The sequence below is a fragment of the Nanorana parkeri genome, unplaced genomic scaffold (genome assembly GCF_000935625.1).
Source record: "Nanorana parkeri isolate BGI_ZX_2015 unplaced genomic scaffold, ASM93562v1 scaffold24, whole genome shotgun sequence".
Taxonomy (NCBI): Eukaryota; Metazoa; Chordata; class Amphibia; order Anura; family Dicroglossidae; genus Nanorana; species Nanorana parkeri.
This window is the reverse complement of record NW_017306292.1, coordinates 2937796-2957007: the sequence shown is the minus strand read 5'-3', so window position 1 is coordinate 2957007 and position 19212 is coordinate 2937796. Positions and strand designations below refer to the sequence as shown.

Genomic DNA, 19212 nt, shown 5'->3' with positions numbered 1-19212 from the left:
GAGGATATATAGATGGATAGATCTATACATCTGAGATGGTACAGATGTATCTCCATCATTGTGTTATTGTTGTGTTAAGGATGTATCTTTTTAGAGGAAGACATTCAGGTTAATTTAGTTTCTTTAGTCCTGAGGGTGTTAGGGTATTCAGCCTGTACACCCACATTTTTTCTTTCTGTAGGAGTATTTTGTCAAAGTCTCCTCTTCTTGGTGGTAGGTTTAAGGCATAAATACCCTTCACCCTTAGGTCTTCTAGAGATGAGTTGTGGTGGTCTGCAAAGTGTATTGCTATAGGACTCTCTGTATCTTTATTTATTATATCTCTGAAATGTTGTCCTATGCGTATACGTAACTGTCGTTTTGTTTTCCCAACGTATGCTTTTTTACATGGGCATTCCAACATGTAAATTACTTTATCTGTATTACAATTGATAAATTGGGTAATTTCATATGACTCTGTACTCTCCAAGGCCTGGAAATGTTTAGTTTTCTCCACGTATGGGCATATGTGGCATTTACCACAGGAATACATTCCTTTTATTTTTGGTAACCCTGACATGAACGAAGTATCTTTGTTTGGTCTGTTCCTTTGAGTTTACTAAGTGGTCTTTTAAGTTTTTAGCTCTTCCTGCTGTCAGGAGTGGACGAGGGCCAACTATGTCAGTGAGTGTCGGGCATAGATTGAGAACATGCCAATGTTTTTCAAAGATGTGTCTCAACTTTGGCCAGCCTGACCCATATTGTGTGATCATTCTTACATGGTTTACCATCTTTTCTCTTGGTTCCCCCTCCTTATTGTGTTTTCCCTTTAAAATCTCTACCCTGTTTTTCTTTCCTACTTTTGTTTTACTTGTTCTGAGGGTTCTGTGCGAATATCCCCTCTGTCTAAAGCGATTATATAGGGATTTAGACTCCATTACGTAGTCTTTGTGTTCAGTGCAGTTCCTATTAATTCGCAAGAACTGTCCTGTAGGAATTCCTTTCTTGAGTGATAGGGGGTGGTGGCTGCTTGCATGAAGGAGTGTGTTAGCTGCGGTCTCCTTTCTGTAGGTTCTAGTAATCAATCTCCCGGTTCCAATCCTAATCATTAACTCCAAAAACGGAATTTCCAAGTCACTTGAATTAAATGTTAGTTTAAGGTTTCGATCATTGATATTTAATTTTGAGATAAATTATTTTAGTTGACTTTCATTGCCCTGCCATATCATCAACACATCGTCTATATACCTGAGCCATTTTTTAGCATGGCTCAGGTATGGGTGGTGGCCATAAACCACCTCCATTTCCCAGAATCCACGTTGTAAGCATGCATAGGCAGGTGCCCAAGGGGCTCCCTTTGTGCTGTCTGTAGTATGATCCAGAAAACTGAAAATAATTATTGGAGAGGGAAAATTCTAGCATCTATATGAGAAACTCGTTCTGCGCTGCCATCTCTGGATAACTTGAATCCAAGAAATATCCGACTGCTCTCAAACCCCATTCGTGTGGGATGGATGTGTACAGTGACTCTGCATCCACTCCCACAAGTACAACCTCGCTCTCTATCTTTAGATTTTCGATTTTATGTAGTACCACCCCTGTGTCTTTAATAAATGAAGGCAGCTTAAAGACCATTTCTTTTAGGAGATGGTCTAAGTATTTGCCCAAGTTTTCAATTGGACCTCCCACTGCTGACACTATGGGTCTCCCCGGTGGGTTTTTATGGATTTTTGGGATAATGTAGAACGTTGGTGTATTAAATGTATTCGTTTTAAGGAAGCCAAACTCTTTTCTTGATATTAATCCCACTTTGTTTGCCATATTGATTTTAAAATTATAGTCACTAATTAATCTTTTAAAAGGGGAGCTGTTTAGTTTCTCATAGGTTTCTGTGTCGTTCAAAAGACGTTTGGCTTCCGTTACATACATTGTCTCTGTCATAAGTACCACGTTTCCCCCTTTGTCGCTGTTCTTAATAATCAGTCCAGGTATATCTTTCAGTTCTCTAAGGGCCTTTCTTTCCATGGGGGTTAAATTATCCTTTCCTTTAATGTCCCAGGTTGTTTCTTTTAGATTTTTCTGGACAAGGTCTCTAAAGAGGGAAATATGTCTGTTGTTCGTCAGGGTTGGCATTGTTTTTGATTTCAGTTTTAAGGGGGTATTCCTCGTAAGGGGGTCTTCCAGGGGTTCTCCTTGATTCTCCTCAAGGAGAGCCTCTAGATCTTTTAGAGCCTGGATGTCTAAATCATCTTTTATACTTTTATTATTTGTTTCCAAAGATGGGGGATTGGTTACTTTCCGTTCGTGTATAAATCTTAAATATACTCTTCTCAAGAATAAATTTAGATCTTTAAAAATTCGTCCATTCCGTCCACAGGGGAAAAGGATAGACCCCTTTTTAATAGATCTATGTGATGGCTTTTTAATTCGAAATTTGTTAAGTTAATCACATTTAGGGATGTTTCTTCCCCCTTGTTTTCATCTCATTAGCAACCTGTTATTCATAAAAAATGTGTGTGTGTGTATATATATATATATATATAATTACATACTTACATATGTATATATATACAGGCAGTCCCCAGGTTACATACAAGATAGAGACTGTAGGTTTGTTCTTAAGCTGAATTTGTATGTAAGTCGGAACAGGTACATTTTCCACCCCTGCCACCAGCTATGCAGGACTACAAATTCTAGCAATACTTTATAAAACCATGCAGAATACCATCAGCTTTGTATAATGTTGCTGGGATTTGTAGTCCTGTATAGCTGGTGGTATTCAGCATTGCTGTATAATCATTATACAGCAATGCTGAATACCACCAGCCCAGCTACAGTCCCCCAATCCCCCCAAGCCAGCCATCACCCATACACTCCCCAACCTCACCTAACACATGCAGGCTGCAGCACCTCTTCTCCTGCGTCCTTGGCGGCCGGTGGAGGGGAAGGATAACAGGAGAGGGTCCTCACGAATGACCCAAACAGCAGGATGTGGCTGCCTAGCCGTGCCTGCAGATCCTCTTATCGGCTCCGCCGGGCTAAACAGTTCTCCTAAATGACAGGCAGTTGCACAGCCGCCTGTGTGCATCGGATCCCCGCACAGCCGCCGGTACCGGTACATACAGCTGTCACTCAGTGTCACCGACTTTACTGCAGTTCATTGTACAAAGTTTTTTTTACAATGAACCGCAGTAAAGTCTGTTGTCAGGGTCTGCCTGTATATATATATCTACTTGCCATTTTCTTTATTCTATATGTCTTTTTAAATATTATAAGTATTATAAGCCACATTGGTTCTTGTTATGTGTTTAAAATTATTGCACCTGGGAATACATTTTGTAATGTGTTTACATATATTTTGAAATATTCCCATTTATGTCCTGTGCCTTTTGTTAAAAATATTTTCTTCCAGTCTGTTTTGGAGAAAAGCCCTCAGCATTGGGGAATTGTCTTTTGCCTTTCCTGTATATGTTTATTTTTTACAATTTAGATTAAAGAAATCATGTAATGGTCACTGCAACCCATATTATCCTTTGTACAACCATTGTTTTTTTTTTATAAATGTTATGTAAAAATTTAATTTGTGTGAGATTTTTTCAAAACAATATAGATAACAAATAGTACAAACATTTTTAATAATAACAATTGTTTGAGTTTAACAAATCCAGCAAAGCATTATTTCTAGTCGGAACATCCTTTAACTGTCCCATAATATTGTTTTGTAATACATTTCAGACTTTTTGCTGTTTCCGGCAGTGCCATTTGACTAGTTCATTTTTGGGTAGTAAAAATCTGCAACCATTTAACTTTAAAGGAGATCTATGAGGTGAGTGATTTCCACTTATCCTCATAGTTAGAGCTGACCTGTGACAAACAAGCTGTCACAGGTTGGCTCTATTAATCTGGAAGTGAGCGAACACATACCATCGCTCGCTCACTCTCCGACCATCTCCCTGCAGACATTCATAGTCAGTCACCACTCCCTGCAGGAATTCTAACCCTCCCCACTCTGATCTTCCAGTGCTGACTAGAGGAACGGATGAGGGAGGGGGCGGGCACAGCTGGCTCTGCCTCTAGATAGGCAGAGCCAGCTGTCACTCACGCAGCTGGGTGGATCCAGACAGTATTGTCGGGATCCGTCCCAGCTGCGGCGCTCTCAGTATTTCTCGGTCAAAAGCCAGCTTTATACTGAGCTTTGTCTCCCGTAGCCCTAAAGGGACCTATGGGGAAAAACATAGTTCTCTTTTAATGCTCATTTCTACAGTGAAAATTAAATGGAGATTTTAATTGGTTGCTGTGAACAAGAAATGTTCTTGTTAGCTCACTTTTCATACAGAAGCTGCTCACTTTTCATACAGAAGCCCCATACTGGCTTAGGTATGCAATTTCTTGTTAATCATAGCAACAAATCAACTTCCAATGTTTATTCCGACAGATGCATTTATTTAAATGAAACAAGGATTCTGAAAAGTTCTTGTTTACAAACTTTTAAAATGTAAGCCCCCTTAGACAGTCTAACACACACATATACAAAAACATATATTATAATTCAATATAGTGGTGTATATTTAAAGAGGTCCTGAACTGTGGAAGCTGTGGCCAAAAATGCAAGCAGGCCACACCAGTAATGTCCGAGGGCCCCTCTGCAGCTAATCTTTTCCCCATTACTGACTTACTACGTCTTTCTAAACACTGTGTATCTGTGCTTCCTGATGTCTGGTGATCTAATAACTGCTGAGGGATTCCTCAAGAAGCAGCAGAAGAGGTTTAGGGGGCATAGATTAATAGAATTAGTAAAGTAAAAACAGGAAGACAAACAAAAGGTTACATTTCAGGGTACTGCTTAGGCACAATTAACATTTCTAGATATTCCCTATAATATAGAAAAGCTTGCCTTTTTGAGTTAAGGCCCACGTTAAGAACAAACATTATACACAAATTTGTAGTATCTTTTTTTTTATAAATCTTGTGTAAGTTGTAACTTGTGTGGCAATAAGAACTACAATTAAACATGCTATAATAGGGAGGACGAGTACAACGTATTATGCCTAAATCCTCAGAATGAATTGCTATATGCTTTCACTGAATGAATTGAACTTGTGTGCTGACTTGAAATTATATCTTAAAACTTTGACCTCAAGATATTCAATATATTTCTTTTGTAATTTTTATCCTAGACCGAATAACAGAAGTACACACAGATATCTATGTGACCAGTTTTGGGCCAGTTTCTGATACGGATATGGTAAGTTTTCTGCATATTTATATACTTTTATTATATGTACATTAATAATGTAGATCTTTGAAAAAAGATCTACTTTGACTACGAATCACTCTCCTGGTAGTATTGATTATCTGGTACCGTAATCTCTTTGGTAACTTAGATGTTTTATTATTGTGTGACCTTGCTAGTAACAGACTCTGTGATAAATGTCATCTCTGTTACTACTCCTTGATAATGAAGGTAACAGTTAACATGTAGGTAACATGGCCACTTCAGTCCAGTAACCCCTCTCATAATTTGACCCTCTTTAAAAACAGTGGTCTCTAATAACATGGCATAAATACTGCTGTAAACCCAGTCTCTGTGCTACTCTAAAGCCTCTGTTAATTTGATTTATTTCGTTGTATAACACCTCTGGGGATGTAATTCATCTGGTAGTAAGATGAGAAAGATCAAACCTGACTGTCATTCACTCAAGATGACTAGATCAGGGTTCTAATAATGTTTACCACAACTTTTGCAAAAGGAGAGCTCTGAAAAATGCCAGAGGGTAACATAGAACAGGGTTTAGGCAAAAAGGTTTAGTCACCAGCATTACTGGTGGGCCCCATGACAGACAGGCTCCTTAGCAGATATAAGAGGTTCTTTTTACCTTGATGTAAAAAAGTATTACTTTAGATTTCAATGGAATAGGTAAGATAAATAAAACCCTGTTCTTCTTTTTTTTGCCTTTATGGAGATTTTCTTTTACTGTCCTTTCCTGGAGATGCAATCGGATGTGAGAAATAAACTTTACAAAGTGTGGGGAATTCCTTTCTTAGTTGTCACTAGAAAAGTTGTCCCAATTGGAACATTTCCCCTAGTTACGAAGTTTGCAGCCCCTTAGCATGCACAAATAAGTTAGACCTACTATAGACTGAATATATAAGAGCTGAACGTCATCTATTTTCTGGAGTGCTGGTGTGTATTTTTTTTATAAAGCTTTGTGAATGTTCAGTGAAAAATGATCTTTTTCTCCTACAGAATGACTTAAAAATTGCACAGCGTGACTCCTCTAAAACCAGAGAGCAAGATAAATAGGAGTCATTCACCGTCAGCCAAGGTTTATTTCTAGAGTACACTTTAGTCTATCTATATTATCTGGGTCTGATGTTTGATTAGATCTAGGATTTCTTTTTCCGATCAGCCACACTTGTTTCTGTGTTTTTGTAACTGGATCAGATTTTTAAACAGTAAATCAAAGGAAGATGTTGATCAGTGTTGTGATAATTCTATTTGATTATTATTAAGTTGACTTCAGATTTAGTTGGGGAAAAATCAAAAGATCCAAAAAAAATCTGTAGCTTGTCTAATTTCTTAAAAATATATTTAACCTGAAAAAAAATCAGTTAAATGCTATTAAAAATATTTTTCTTAGATTTGATTAGAATATGGAATTGGGTAGGGATGCACAGATACTTTTCGAGTACCAGTGCAGATACTTGGCATTTTCATGAGAACTACCAGGATTGCAGCGGTTGCAGCTGGGACCTGGCTCTGGCGCTCCACCACTGTCCTGAAATCATTGGTCTGTATTGTTTTAGAAAAACTGTCACATGACAATAAACAAAAATGTATCAGTACTCGTACTTGTAAGTACTCGGCAAGTACCAGTACTCGTACTCGCAAAACTGGTATCTGTGCATCCCTTTATTTATATTTATAAAAACAAAATCATACATTATAACAGAGATGTACAAATCCCAGGAGATCCGTGTGCTCATTACAAATGACAGCTGCCTCCTAACTTTTGCATTTTTCTCTAGTCTAGTCTTGGAGTTCCAAAGTATCTGTACATGTACTCGTACTTGTACCGAATACTGTACTTGGTATCTGTGCAACCCTAGAATTGGGTGTATCTGGGCATGTGGTTCTGTACTTTAAAGTGTAACACCATAGATGCAGCACTTGTGAGACAGAATCATTTTTAAGAAGGCAGAGGGAACAAGACCTGTGCAATCTTAGGCCTTATTTGCTATAGTTATTGTGGTATACTGAGCAGTCCCTTAATATTCAGGATGTTCATAAGTCACTGTATTTTCTAGGTTGTTATCCAACTTGTGTTCATGTGTCAGCAGTTTAATCTGTGTTCTTCTGTAAAGTCTTTGGTAAAGATATTACCTTCATCCCACACTTTCACTGTCTATTGTTGTCTTAGATAGCTATAATTGACATCTCTAGATACTCCAATTGTGACAAGCCTTTAAAGAAGTATCACAGTATGTATTGCAGTACAGCATATGGTCTTTCAAGATGGTCTGAGTACACTCCAGAGTGTGAGATATGGTCCTAAATCGTCAGGCAGAAAACTGCATGTATAAAGCAAAACAAGTATACCCCTTAAAATTGTCTACACACATGGAAAGGGATACCTCATGGACATGGAGTGTTTTAAATCTCCATATCCTTTAATACAGTCTGAAAACTAGAGAAAATGGAAGCAATCTGACTGCAGCTGGTGTTTATATTCACATAAACTCTTCAGCGCCAGTAGCAACTGGATAAGCCACTTGACTCATGATATTATCACCAACCACTTCACCAGGGATGGCAGCCCTCCACAGGGAGTGCCGGACCTCCTCCACAGTCCATGTCAAAACAAAAAAGCAAGAAAAAGAGGGCCTTTCCCTTGTGTAATATTGTATAACATACATGTCAAACTCAAGGCCGGCTGGCCAAGACCGGCCCGCGATGGAATTATCTTTGGCCCGCATGATAATATTTAATTATCATTAGATCTGGCCCACCGGTTCACTTCCAGCTTTAAAGTTGGCCGCCGCGCAACCTGCCGCATCATTCCTGTGTCATAAAGATGGCCACCTATCGGCGGCTGCGCGGCTGTCCCTGCCTTGCCAGACCTCAGAGCAGGGATGAAGAGCTTATGGGGCCTGCGCAATGAGGAGAGAAAGCAGGGGAAACAGCCACAGAAGCGGGCACCAGATGGAAAAACTTTTTTTTGTAAGTAAATTCTTTTGTTATAAATGCACTGTACTATTTAATGTCTTTTTTTGGCTTTTATTAGTTAAATATTTAGGCTATTTCTTAAAGGGAAAGTAAATAAAAAAGTAAAAAATAAATGTTTTATTGTAATTATCATGCTTTTAATTAAATGTACAGGCTTTGTTATTATACTGTGTGATATACTGCATAGGCCGTGGTATTATACTGCGGTATTATACTGTGAACCAGCCCGGCCCTCGACTTGGAGCATTTTTAAAATTTTGGCCCACTGTGTATTTGAGTTTGACACCTCTGTTGTATAATAAACGAATTTGTATTGTATAAAAACATCCATATACTCATAAAAATACTTGAATTTATGTGCATCCATAAACCACATCAGTAAACTTTCCCATTATGAAAGCCAGAAGAAAACACAGACAAGAGACCTAGTTCACATGCAGCAGATACTTAGACTTGCAGACTGTTTTGGCAGCACTCATTTTCGGGGACACGCTCCCTTCTTCAGAGCCCCCTTGTCAATGTTTTTTTCTGGCTTTCATAATGGGAATGCTTACTGATGTGGTTTATGGATGCACATAATTTCAAGTATTTTTGTGAGTATATGGATGTTTTTATACAATGCATTATGCATTTTCTTCCTTTTTGCAGCTGGTGTTTGTAAATGCCCAGCATATCAGAAAATAGCTATTCATCTACATGCCATATGTAAAGAAAGATAAGAGTTATGGAACCATAAGTATAGTCTATATATTATATAGATATATTTGCAATCAGAAGAGCTACATTCTTGCTTATAGGTGATAAGCTAGTAGTAGTTTCACAGCTTATTCAAACTACCTCCTCAACTAAAAATTAGAAGTGAAGAAGCTACTTGGATAAGCAGTGACACCTCTTCAACATTACAGAACAACTCTATTTGAATGTGAACAGCCACTACTAGCTATACAATGACCTGGATAAATGAAAACATTCCTATGGTTTAACAATAGCCACAGCAGCCCACTGGGCTGCTTTGGTGCTGGTGGGTGGAAAGGACCATATTAGGGGGCTGTTGAGACTTTTTTTAATTACTATTATTTCTTTGTTTTCTATATAATAAACACAATTACATAAATATTATTCTGTTGAAGCATTTTTTATGAATTGTTTTTATTCATTTGCAATAAGAAAAGAATGGTACAAACCCAAATGAGCCACATTGCCCAAGGGAGTACCCCATAGGAAGAAACATACATCAACCTAACATAGGTAAAACAATCTAGCTCACGCGTAACATTCCTAGCTCCAGGATCAACCAAAAAGAGGAGAGATTTATTCCAGTTCACATGCAGACCATAAATCCTAGAGAAATCAGTTAACACCCAAAGCACTCCCTGCAGGAATGGTCCCGTATAATTCAGGAATAAAAGTAGGTTGTCCGTGTTCAGGGTCACCCTCTCCTCAACCAGCCCACTGTTAGACCCTTAATGTGTGGTGTGCCCTGGAGAGCCTTCACAATGAGATCCCTTGCACTAAAAATAATTTCAGGAAGTGAGGGACGCCCTCCCATTTCCCCAACTGAAAAGGAAAAAAAAGGGAAAAGATACCCTCCCATTCAGGTAGTAGCAGCGCTTTAACTCTACAACAATTGTAACTACTGAATAAATTGATAGGGAAAACCTATTTTTAAGTATTTCCCGTAGGTAGGGCCACTCTAACATATCAAAGGTCTTCTCTATATTTAAGGAGGCTATCGTTCTGGTGCCTGTGTTGGAATGAGCATTGTGTTTGTTAGTGAACAAGTGGTATATCTTGATATCTGTTGAATTGTAAGGAATAAATCCCTTGAGATCTGAGCCTAAGTTAGGGAAAAGTTGGTTTAGCCTCATAAAGATAATTTTTGTGAGGATTTTCACATGACTAATAATGCAATTTGGTTTATACAAGTTAAATGAATTTGGATCATTTGGTGCTTTGGGTGGTAGAATGTTTTCTTTGAGGCAGCTGGCACAGCAGGTGCATAAATGTGGGGCTAGTATAGTGGCATTTGTAAAATGTAATTGATATACTGTCTGATACAGGAGCTTTTCCATTAGCAAAAGTGCTAATAGCAGAGAACACCTCGGTTTCAGGGGTTTCACAGAATTTTTTAAAATTCTGATCTGAGAGCCACCCTAGGGCCATTGTGACCAACAGGGATGCCATATTTACAGGGGTGTGGTTAGGAAGAAGGGTGGAGGTGTATAGTGTGGCAAAATTGTGAAGCAGATCTTTGAGCACTGTAATTCTCGAATGTTTTGAGGCCTGCAGTTTTGGGATGTTGGTAAGGGGTCTGTGGTTCTATGTCAGCATGGCTAACTACCGTTTTTGTCCCCATGTTTAAAGACTTTCTTTTTACTTTTGTAAGTTGTTTGGTTAAGTTTGGTTTTAGTGACATCTGCCAGGTGACAATGTAAGCTTTTCCTGGAGTACATTAGTGAGTCATAATTGTCAGAGGTGGGTGAAGAATTGTATAACTCATTCAGCTTTTATTCCTCTTCCTGGAGGTAATGAGCATGTGCAGTTTGTTCAATTCTAATGGCTTTTTGCAATGATATGTGTCCCCACGTATATATGTCTTAAAGGCATCCCGACCACATTTGGGAAGGCCGAATGTGTGTTGGCGGCCCAAAACTTCTCCAGAGCCTCTGGGATGTGTGCTTGTGCTGTAGGAGGAAATTTCCACTGCGTTCCTATAAGATACGATAACGCATATCCTTCACTTGCCCAGCAAAAAAAAAAACTATGACTGCTATGTTCTGAAGATATGTAAAACTCTGAGAACTAGTTGTGAGACAATGTACTGTACTTCACCGTGCTGTTGCCCGCGATATACTGAGAGCACCACAGCCGGGACGGATCCCAACAATACTGTTGAGATCCAACCAGCTGCGTGAGTGACAGCTGGCTCTGCCTATCTAGAGGTAGAGTCAGCTGTGCCCGCACCTCCCCCGTTCGTTCCTCCATTCAGCGCTGGAGGATCAGGGAGGGAAGGGGGGAATCCCTGCATGGAGCGGTGACTGACAGTCACCGCTCACTGCAGGGAGACGATCGGGAAGTGAGCAGATCGGTGCATGTTTCTGCTCACTTCCCGATCAATAGAGCCGACCCGTTCTCCCATAGTTCTCCTTTAAACAATATATGTATTGCAAAATAAAGTGAACTAAATAATAAAGTGTTCCAAGAATCTTTTTCATATAGTACAAATATTATCATCATATTTCTATTTAAATAATTTATTAAAATTGTGCTGTTTTTTAGAAGCTATTAGTCTTTATGTATTATTTACATACCACTACTTACCATGGCTGTGGTTATCAGTGGTCCTCTGTGTGTGCTTTTGTGTGCATGGAGATTCACAAACAAGTGAGGGACTGTGAACACTCACCAACACCAACCAAACTCACAGGAGTGCTGTGAGCTCCACTTCAGTAAATTGCCTATGACGTAGAGAATGTAAGAGTGCATATGACCAGAAATGTACAATATTCTTACTTTGGAAAGTGAGGTAATAAGATAATGAAATTTGTAAATATTCCTGGTTTTCATATTTTGCTTGCTCTCGGGTGGAAACTATTAACACTTGGAATATTATGTTAGTTTAGTCTATGAGAAATGTAGGTTGCCTACAAAGGATGTACAGCATTTCATTCAGCAATTTGCCATAGTAGATACATCCATATGGTTTGGTTTTCAACCAGCATACTTATTAACATATCAGTATTAATAGCCACTTCATTTTTGGCCCAGGTTAAGTGTGCAAAGGATATGTGCTGGGATAGTTTATATGTCTAATTATCATCTGAATACCTATATACTGTGCCTAGAAAAAGTTTGTTTCCTTGAAAATATTCATGTTTTATTGTTATAGAACACTGAATCACAGTGGATTTAATTGGACTCTTTAATTTGTAATGTGTGGCTGGGATTGAAGAAGGCTATTCACTCATGATCCCAATTCAACCTGACAGAGCTGGAACAGTTTTGCAAAGAGAAATGATGAAACAATTTGAGTGTCCAGATGTGCAAAGCTGATAGAGACCTATTCACATAGACTCAAGGCTGTAATTGCATTTAAATGGTAATTCTACTAAATACTAACATGGCTTATGCAGTAATTTGTTTTGTTTTTTCGTTGTAATTAAAAATAAATCACTTTGCACTTTCATATTAAAGAATATATTTTTATTGATCACAGTAAACATACACACATCAAATTAAATGTACTTGTTCTATGTCAATAACCCCCTTTTGAATTGTCCCGAGCAAAAAAAAAAGCAGTTAAAACCTGACAGACATTTTAATGTCTTCTTGCTGTATCCAAAATAAAAAAGAAAGCATTGGCTGGAGTTCTACTTTAAGAATGACATCTGAGCCTTGGAAGATCCTGCTTACCTCCATGTGCACAGTCACAGTAAGGCTCCATTCACACCTATAGTTTAGATTCATTTATGGATTCCTGCGTCAGGAACCTGCAATTTCCTGCAGGAGGAATCCCAATCGTATGATTTTCGGTGGGTTTTCGAGCCTGCTCGTAAGACAAAAGACGTGCGACAGTACAGTAGAAACGGTTGCACGCCTTCCATACACCTGCCGATTATCGTAAGATCACGGGATTTCCCGCGATTATCGTATGATAATCGGCAGGTGTATGGGCACCTTAAGGGTTTTGGATCCATAAGTGATTATGATTAATTCTAGTTTCACTATAAAATGGTAAATTGTACCTGGTTATTCGTTTATTCAACATATGTTTTATTTAGCTTTTTAAATATTAACCTTGTGTGTAGAAACCCGAACTATGTTGAGCAAGTGCTTCACTTTTTCATTTAGTCTATTGTACCAAAATGCTAAATCTAAGCATATATTATTAAAGGAGAACTATGACATGAGTGATTTCCACTCACCTCATAGTTCTAAGCTGACCTGTGACAATGAGACTGTCACAGGTCGGCTCAGTAGATCGGGAGGTGAGGGAACACATACCGGGTTCCCTCACCTCTCGATCCTGTCACGGCTCTCTGCCGTGACAGGGGGAGGGGCTGGATTCCCCTCTCCCCGCTCCGATCTGCCAGCGCTGACTGGCGGAACGGACGGGGGAGGGGGCGGGTACAGCTGGCTCTGCCTCTAGATAGGCAGAGCCAGCTGTCACTCACGCAGCTGGGCGGATCCCTTCATCTAAGTCGGGATCTGCTCCAGGTGCGGCGTCTCAGTATACCGCGAGCTGTAGCTCGCGGTATACTGAGCTTAGGGTAACGGGAGGACGCTAGTTGGTGTCCTCCCGTTACCCCAAGGAGAACTATGGGGAAAAACACTGACCCCATAGTTCTCCTTTAAAACATAATCCAGAAAAAGAGCTCTACTCTACGGGTCAGAGTCTGCGAATTTTGAGCAGTGTTGGCTGCCAAATGTGATTTATTTTTTAGCAGGATGTGATCTTGGTTTATTATTCAGAAGGATTTGTATTGGTCTATGTTACAGGGATTTACTTATCTTCTTTAAAAAGTAATATTTACATCTACATTTTGTGTTTTCTTTGTTCTGGGGAATGTCTGACAAAAATGAAATACATAAATGCTAATAGTAACAAGTGAAATCTGAAAAATACGCTCATAGACTACAGGCACTACAGGTATTCAAAGGGCTGGAATGATTTTTATATGACATTAAATAAATAAAACAATCATTATGGAGTTCCCACATATTTTTTTTTTTTACTAAACCACACATTTACACAGAAGAACAGTTTTTAAGTAAGGGTGCCAACAGCAGCTTAACCTAGGCTCAGGAAATCTGGCAATGAAAAATTTAATATTTTCTGTCATTTTTCAGCAGCAGCACCATCACACAGGCAGGATAACAGACAGTATAAAGGAAGCACAGAAAGTGTATTTTTTCTTTATTAAATGAGCAGCTGAAGGAATACCTGGGACATCATGGCAAAATTCCAGCGATGTCCATAGGGATCTCAGTGTTTGATCCAGAGGTGTCATCCCTAGGCAGGAAGGAGTACAGGTCCCCCGTCACTCAGTTTCGAACATTGAGGAAGCTCCAACCACTGGTATGATTTTTAGTGCCAATGTCCTTCTGCCAAAGAAGTTCCCAATTACATCACTTCCCATATTTGAACTAATACCAAACATAGCAAATAATGTAGCAAGCAGCTCCTTCCCTAGAGTTTCCTGGGCACTTGCATACTGTATGTGCCAATGGCTGAAATGTTTCTTCAGTAGGCAGCGGTGTCTCTGCTCAATGCTGCAGGATTTTTATGCTTTCACCATATTTACTAACGAGTCTATACACTAAGCTGCAGTAGGCAACCGAGTGAATAAACGATCCGAAGTGAGCCGAACGCTGTTCGGCTAGTCACTTCAGGCTTGTACGGCTGATTTCAGCCGTATATCGGCTGAAATCAGCCGTACATCGGCTTGCTTCGTGCGGCTTTGGGTCACCCGAACATGCTCAGCATGTTCGGCCGACCCGAAGTGCAGAAGGAGTTTGACTCAGCCGATCCAACATCTGGATCGGCTAACCCGAACCTCCGACAGGCTACTGGCTGCTGTTCGGCCTATTCTCATAGATGCCGAACAGCAGTGAGTGAATAGCCGAATGCTGCCGAGCGGCATTCGGCTTGACTATTCGGCTCGGCTATTGTGCTCGGTGCCTCTGTGGTACCGAGCAGAATAGAAAAATAGTTAAAAAAGTAGACAAAAATAAAATAGAAAACAATTGGGCAGAGCTAGCAGTGACAGCTAGCTCCGCCCAACTGTTTTCTATTGGCCGGGCGGCCAATAGAAATAGCCAATAGGAATCTAGCTATGCATTCCTATGGTTTTTTTCTGACGGCCGCCAACGGCTCCGATGTCAGAAGAAAAAAAAAACCCGAGCAGGAAAAGGTTTACTCTGCTTGACCGAGCAGAGTAAACATTTCTGGGAGAAAGTGTTTATCTCCCGGGCGGCCGGGAGCCGCTATCTAATAGCGGGAGACTCCCAGAGCGTCCGTGAGAGTTGGGCTGTATGGAGATCAGTGTCCCTGGTTACCTGGTGACCGGAGGCTCTGATCTGTCTGTGAAAGTGGCCAGAGAAAGTGGCTTTGCCCAGCAGTCAGTAGCAGGCTGTCGGCCGGCCGTTCGGCCAGCTTCGGCTTTCACCTCGGCTCAGTCGAGCCGAAGCATATGCCTTGGGCCCGACTGAGCCGTTCGTCCGACTTTGGGAGCTACTGACCCGAAGGGGTCCTGGAGCCGAAACTAGCCGAAGGATCAGCCGAAGCTACGGCTAGATCTTTCGGCAGCTTTAGTGAATAGACCCCTAAGTAAAATAAGCATTCATTTTGAAGAGTGTAAGTTCTGTACTACTTTACTACAGAAAGCCCATTGCATACCCAATATGCAATTTATATATTGAGTACAGATTATTATTTATCTGAGCTTCACAAAATAAACATATGCCACTAAGCTCAATTAGCAACCTTCTAACACTGGAACACTGGATTGTCAGTGGTTAGTGATCCTGATACAAATCACATTAAAAAGTGAAACATTAGTTTTGGTAAAATGAACTTAAAGCTCATCTTAAGGCAAAATTAACTCTCAATCTTCATAAGACCTATTGATAATGGTAAAGGTTGGTTTGGGACAGACGGTCAAGCAAAACAGTAAAATACTGCAAATTTTGAGATATATAGATCTGTATGTACTATGATTGGTCTAAAATGCTTGGCTTTAGTACATCACCAAGCTGTGAATTCCAAACTTTTACCAGCACATTTTCATTTTTACGCATTCTTCCCTAAAAAATATATTTCTATTTCATATAATGTATGTCTTTGTATTTAGTGGATCTATATCCTAAATGGATGCCATTTTTTTTTAAATCACTGCATATCGTATCTCAAAAGAGATCAATATATAAGCCCAAGCAAACACAAAACCCTAACAAGAGTTTTCACATCACCATATAACAATAAACAAGAAAAGGTATATTGTTAAACACAAAAGTCAAAGCTATACAGGCAAGACATCTACAATGGCCAAGTGGCAATCCGAACAAAGCCTATGATACATGTTAAACATTCAAAACAACACTATTTAACCAAACCAAAACTACCAACCCCAAATGAATAAAGCATACCCATCCAATCAGGGAACTTGCCAAGAGTCCCTGGTTGGTGTGACCTGGGTCACAAAAGTAGAAACTTGGCCAGTGTATACTCCACCAGCATTGTGGCAACAGACAATTTGTCAGGAATGATGACCAGCCCAGCTTCTGATGCTTCTGATTCTGCACATCAGCTGGCCCAGGGGTTGAGCAGCTAATTTCCCTTGATACACAGGTATTTACATATATCTGTTTTAGCAATAGGACAGGACCAGCTTCATTAGTTACCTATATTTATCAGCACTTTATTCATTTATATATAATTATTCATGTAATATTTACACCTATCTTGGTGATTTATATCTTTGCTCCAGGTCTGGTGTTTTCTTTTTTTGTGTCACGCCAACCAGGGAATCGTTTGGATATTTTATTCAGCTTGGGCTGCGGGTTTGAGTATAAAGGGTTGCTTTTAGTGTTTTTAATATGTATAAGTATTTTTATTAAGTAAAAATACTTGTTTTCATCTATTTAAATTAGGGATGTTCAGATACCAAGTACTGACATACTCAGTACAAATACATGTATAGATACTTTTCCAGCTCCAAGATTAGACTAGATTTTGTATGATTTTTTTTTATAAATATATATTTGGGATGCACCGATACCATTTTTTCAAGTACAAGTACTGATATTTGTCCAGGTACTGGTACATTTGTGTTTATTGTCGTGACAGTTTTTTTAAAACAATACAGACTAATGATTTCTGGACAGTGGTGGAGCGTGAAAATGCCAATTATCGGCACTGGTATCTGAACATCCTTAATTTAAATACTTATTTGCATCTCAGTGCTACAGCCTCTTTGCAGCCACTCCCTGCCTAACACCGGCAGAAGCTGCATGCAATGGCTCAAGGTGGGTTTTCTGGCTACTACGATGGCAGAATAGGCCGTGCTGGCATAGCTGTGTTTAGTCCCAAATGCAAGCACATGTGACAGGGTGATAACACAAAACAGTTAAGAAACAGGAACAGATATCATTGTCACCCTTCAACAAGAAATGCCTGAACAATGACGTTCATGGGAGGTTCAGCGGTTATTATTTTAATTAGAGCTGCAAATTTCAAACTGTTGAATTTAACTTTTAAAATTACATTATTATGTTACTGTGTTATTATTACATGATTGTAGTATTTTGGGTTTAGATCTACAGTACTTTAAGCTACACTTGTTTCATCTTGATGAGGTCATTGTATGTTAACACATGGGCCTCCTGATCTTTTTTTTTATCTACCTAAACTGTTCTTGAGATTATTCAAGTGCTTACTTTTCATATATCTCAGTGCTTTTAGAGGTGAGATCTAATAATGATCCTCACATAGACTAGACCCTTTACCATGACTATTAGTGGGGATGCTACTTGTCTTTGTTAGCCTTTTTTTATAATATAATTTGAAAGTCCAGCTCTCATAAAGTCTTATGAAGAAGGTCAGAGTCAAGGATGATGACATCTTACTGCTAGAGTCCTCATAAAATCACAGAAGCCAGCAGGCCATAGGACCCACTGCAAAGATGAGTTGTGAGTCAAAATACCCTCTGTACTTACTTTACATACATGTTGTGCTTTCTGTTTCTCTTTTGTGACCCAAATGCTTTTGATTACACTGTCTGTACATCTTTGTTGCAGTTGCCATGCTGTTATCTATGTACCTCTTGTCTTATGTCTCTAGATTTGTATGTCTCCCTTCCTGCTGTTAGTATTCACCTTTCATAATCTGACTCTTGAAACTAAGCATGCATGGTATACCCAAAAGAATCAAGTGGCTTTTGTGTGATTAGCATATTGAGGAAAACAACCAGGAAAGTATGTTCCAGATTTCTTTGGGATTTAGTTTTCAAAATCCTTATTCGACTTTTTGGGTAGTTTTCCTGCTTGTTACATTGCATTAAACAGTCTCCTGGGCTGCTGACTTTGTCCTGTCAGTTATTTCCCATTTGACCTAGTAATGTCCTGATACGGACCACATTATTAACAGTGCATTCAATACAATGCCAGCCAACAGCTATTGTATGGTTTATTTGAAAGAATTCTTCTCTGTGAAAGGGCATAGTATTAGTATAACAAATAATTCTTTCAGGGCATACAGACTATACAGTGAATGGGTCAAATTTTTATCAATGCATTCCTTTTGTGTGCTTGGTTGCCTTGCTAGGTAGGTCCTTAAAATATCCATAAAGCCGTTTATAGAAGTGGTACAAAAAGCCTGATAATCTGGCTACTTTGGAATAATATAGAACTAAGAATAAAGTTGAACTCTAGGTTAAAAAATGTTTATAAAAAAAAATCTGCAATAACCACAGAGGATATAAACCCGCTTTATGTGCAACAAATCCCTTTGTAAAGTTAGATTTTACTTTGTGAAAGTAGCAGTGACAACATTACTGTGTAGAGAGAGCAGAGCTGTGAATGGTGCCCAACAGGCCCACCCATTATAGGATGCCTGCAGAAAATTACAGGGGGGCATGAACAAGATTAGTCCTTCTGCACAAGGTCAGAGAGCAGCAGTGACTGTCTGTATATTTGCCTGCATATACGGCAAAAATCTGAAAGAAATATAGAAAGGAGACCAAGATTTAAGTAAGAATACGAATAGCTCTTATATTTAGAAAATATGGGGTCTATTCACGAAGCTGTCAAAGGATCTGGCCGTAGCTTCGGCCGATCCTTTGGCTAGCTTCGGACCCAGGACCCCTTCGGTTCCGTACAGCTCCCGAACATGGCCGAGGGGCTCAGTCCAGCCGAACGCATATGCAACGGCTCGGCTGAGCCGTGCTGAAAGCCGAAGCTGGCCGAGCGGCCGGCCATTGGCCGGCCGACAGCCTGCTTCTGACAGC

General features: G+C 39.6%; 1 protein-coding gene across 1 annotated transcript in view; it reads left to right on the top strand.

The window, feature by feature from the left end:
• The window catches only part of LOC108793691 (gamma-aminobutyric acid receptor subunit alpha-2-like), a 134553-nt gene that overhangs the window by 61571 nt on the left and 53770 nt on the right, over positions 1 to 19212 (top strand). The window contains exon 3 of the mRNA XM_018564706.1: positions 5157 to 5224. Within this exon, the coding sequence (XP_018420208.1) occupies positions 5157 to 5224 (68 nt within the window). The remainder of the gene's footprint in view (positions 1 to 5156; positions 5225 to 19212) is intronic.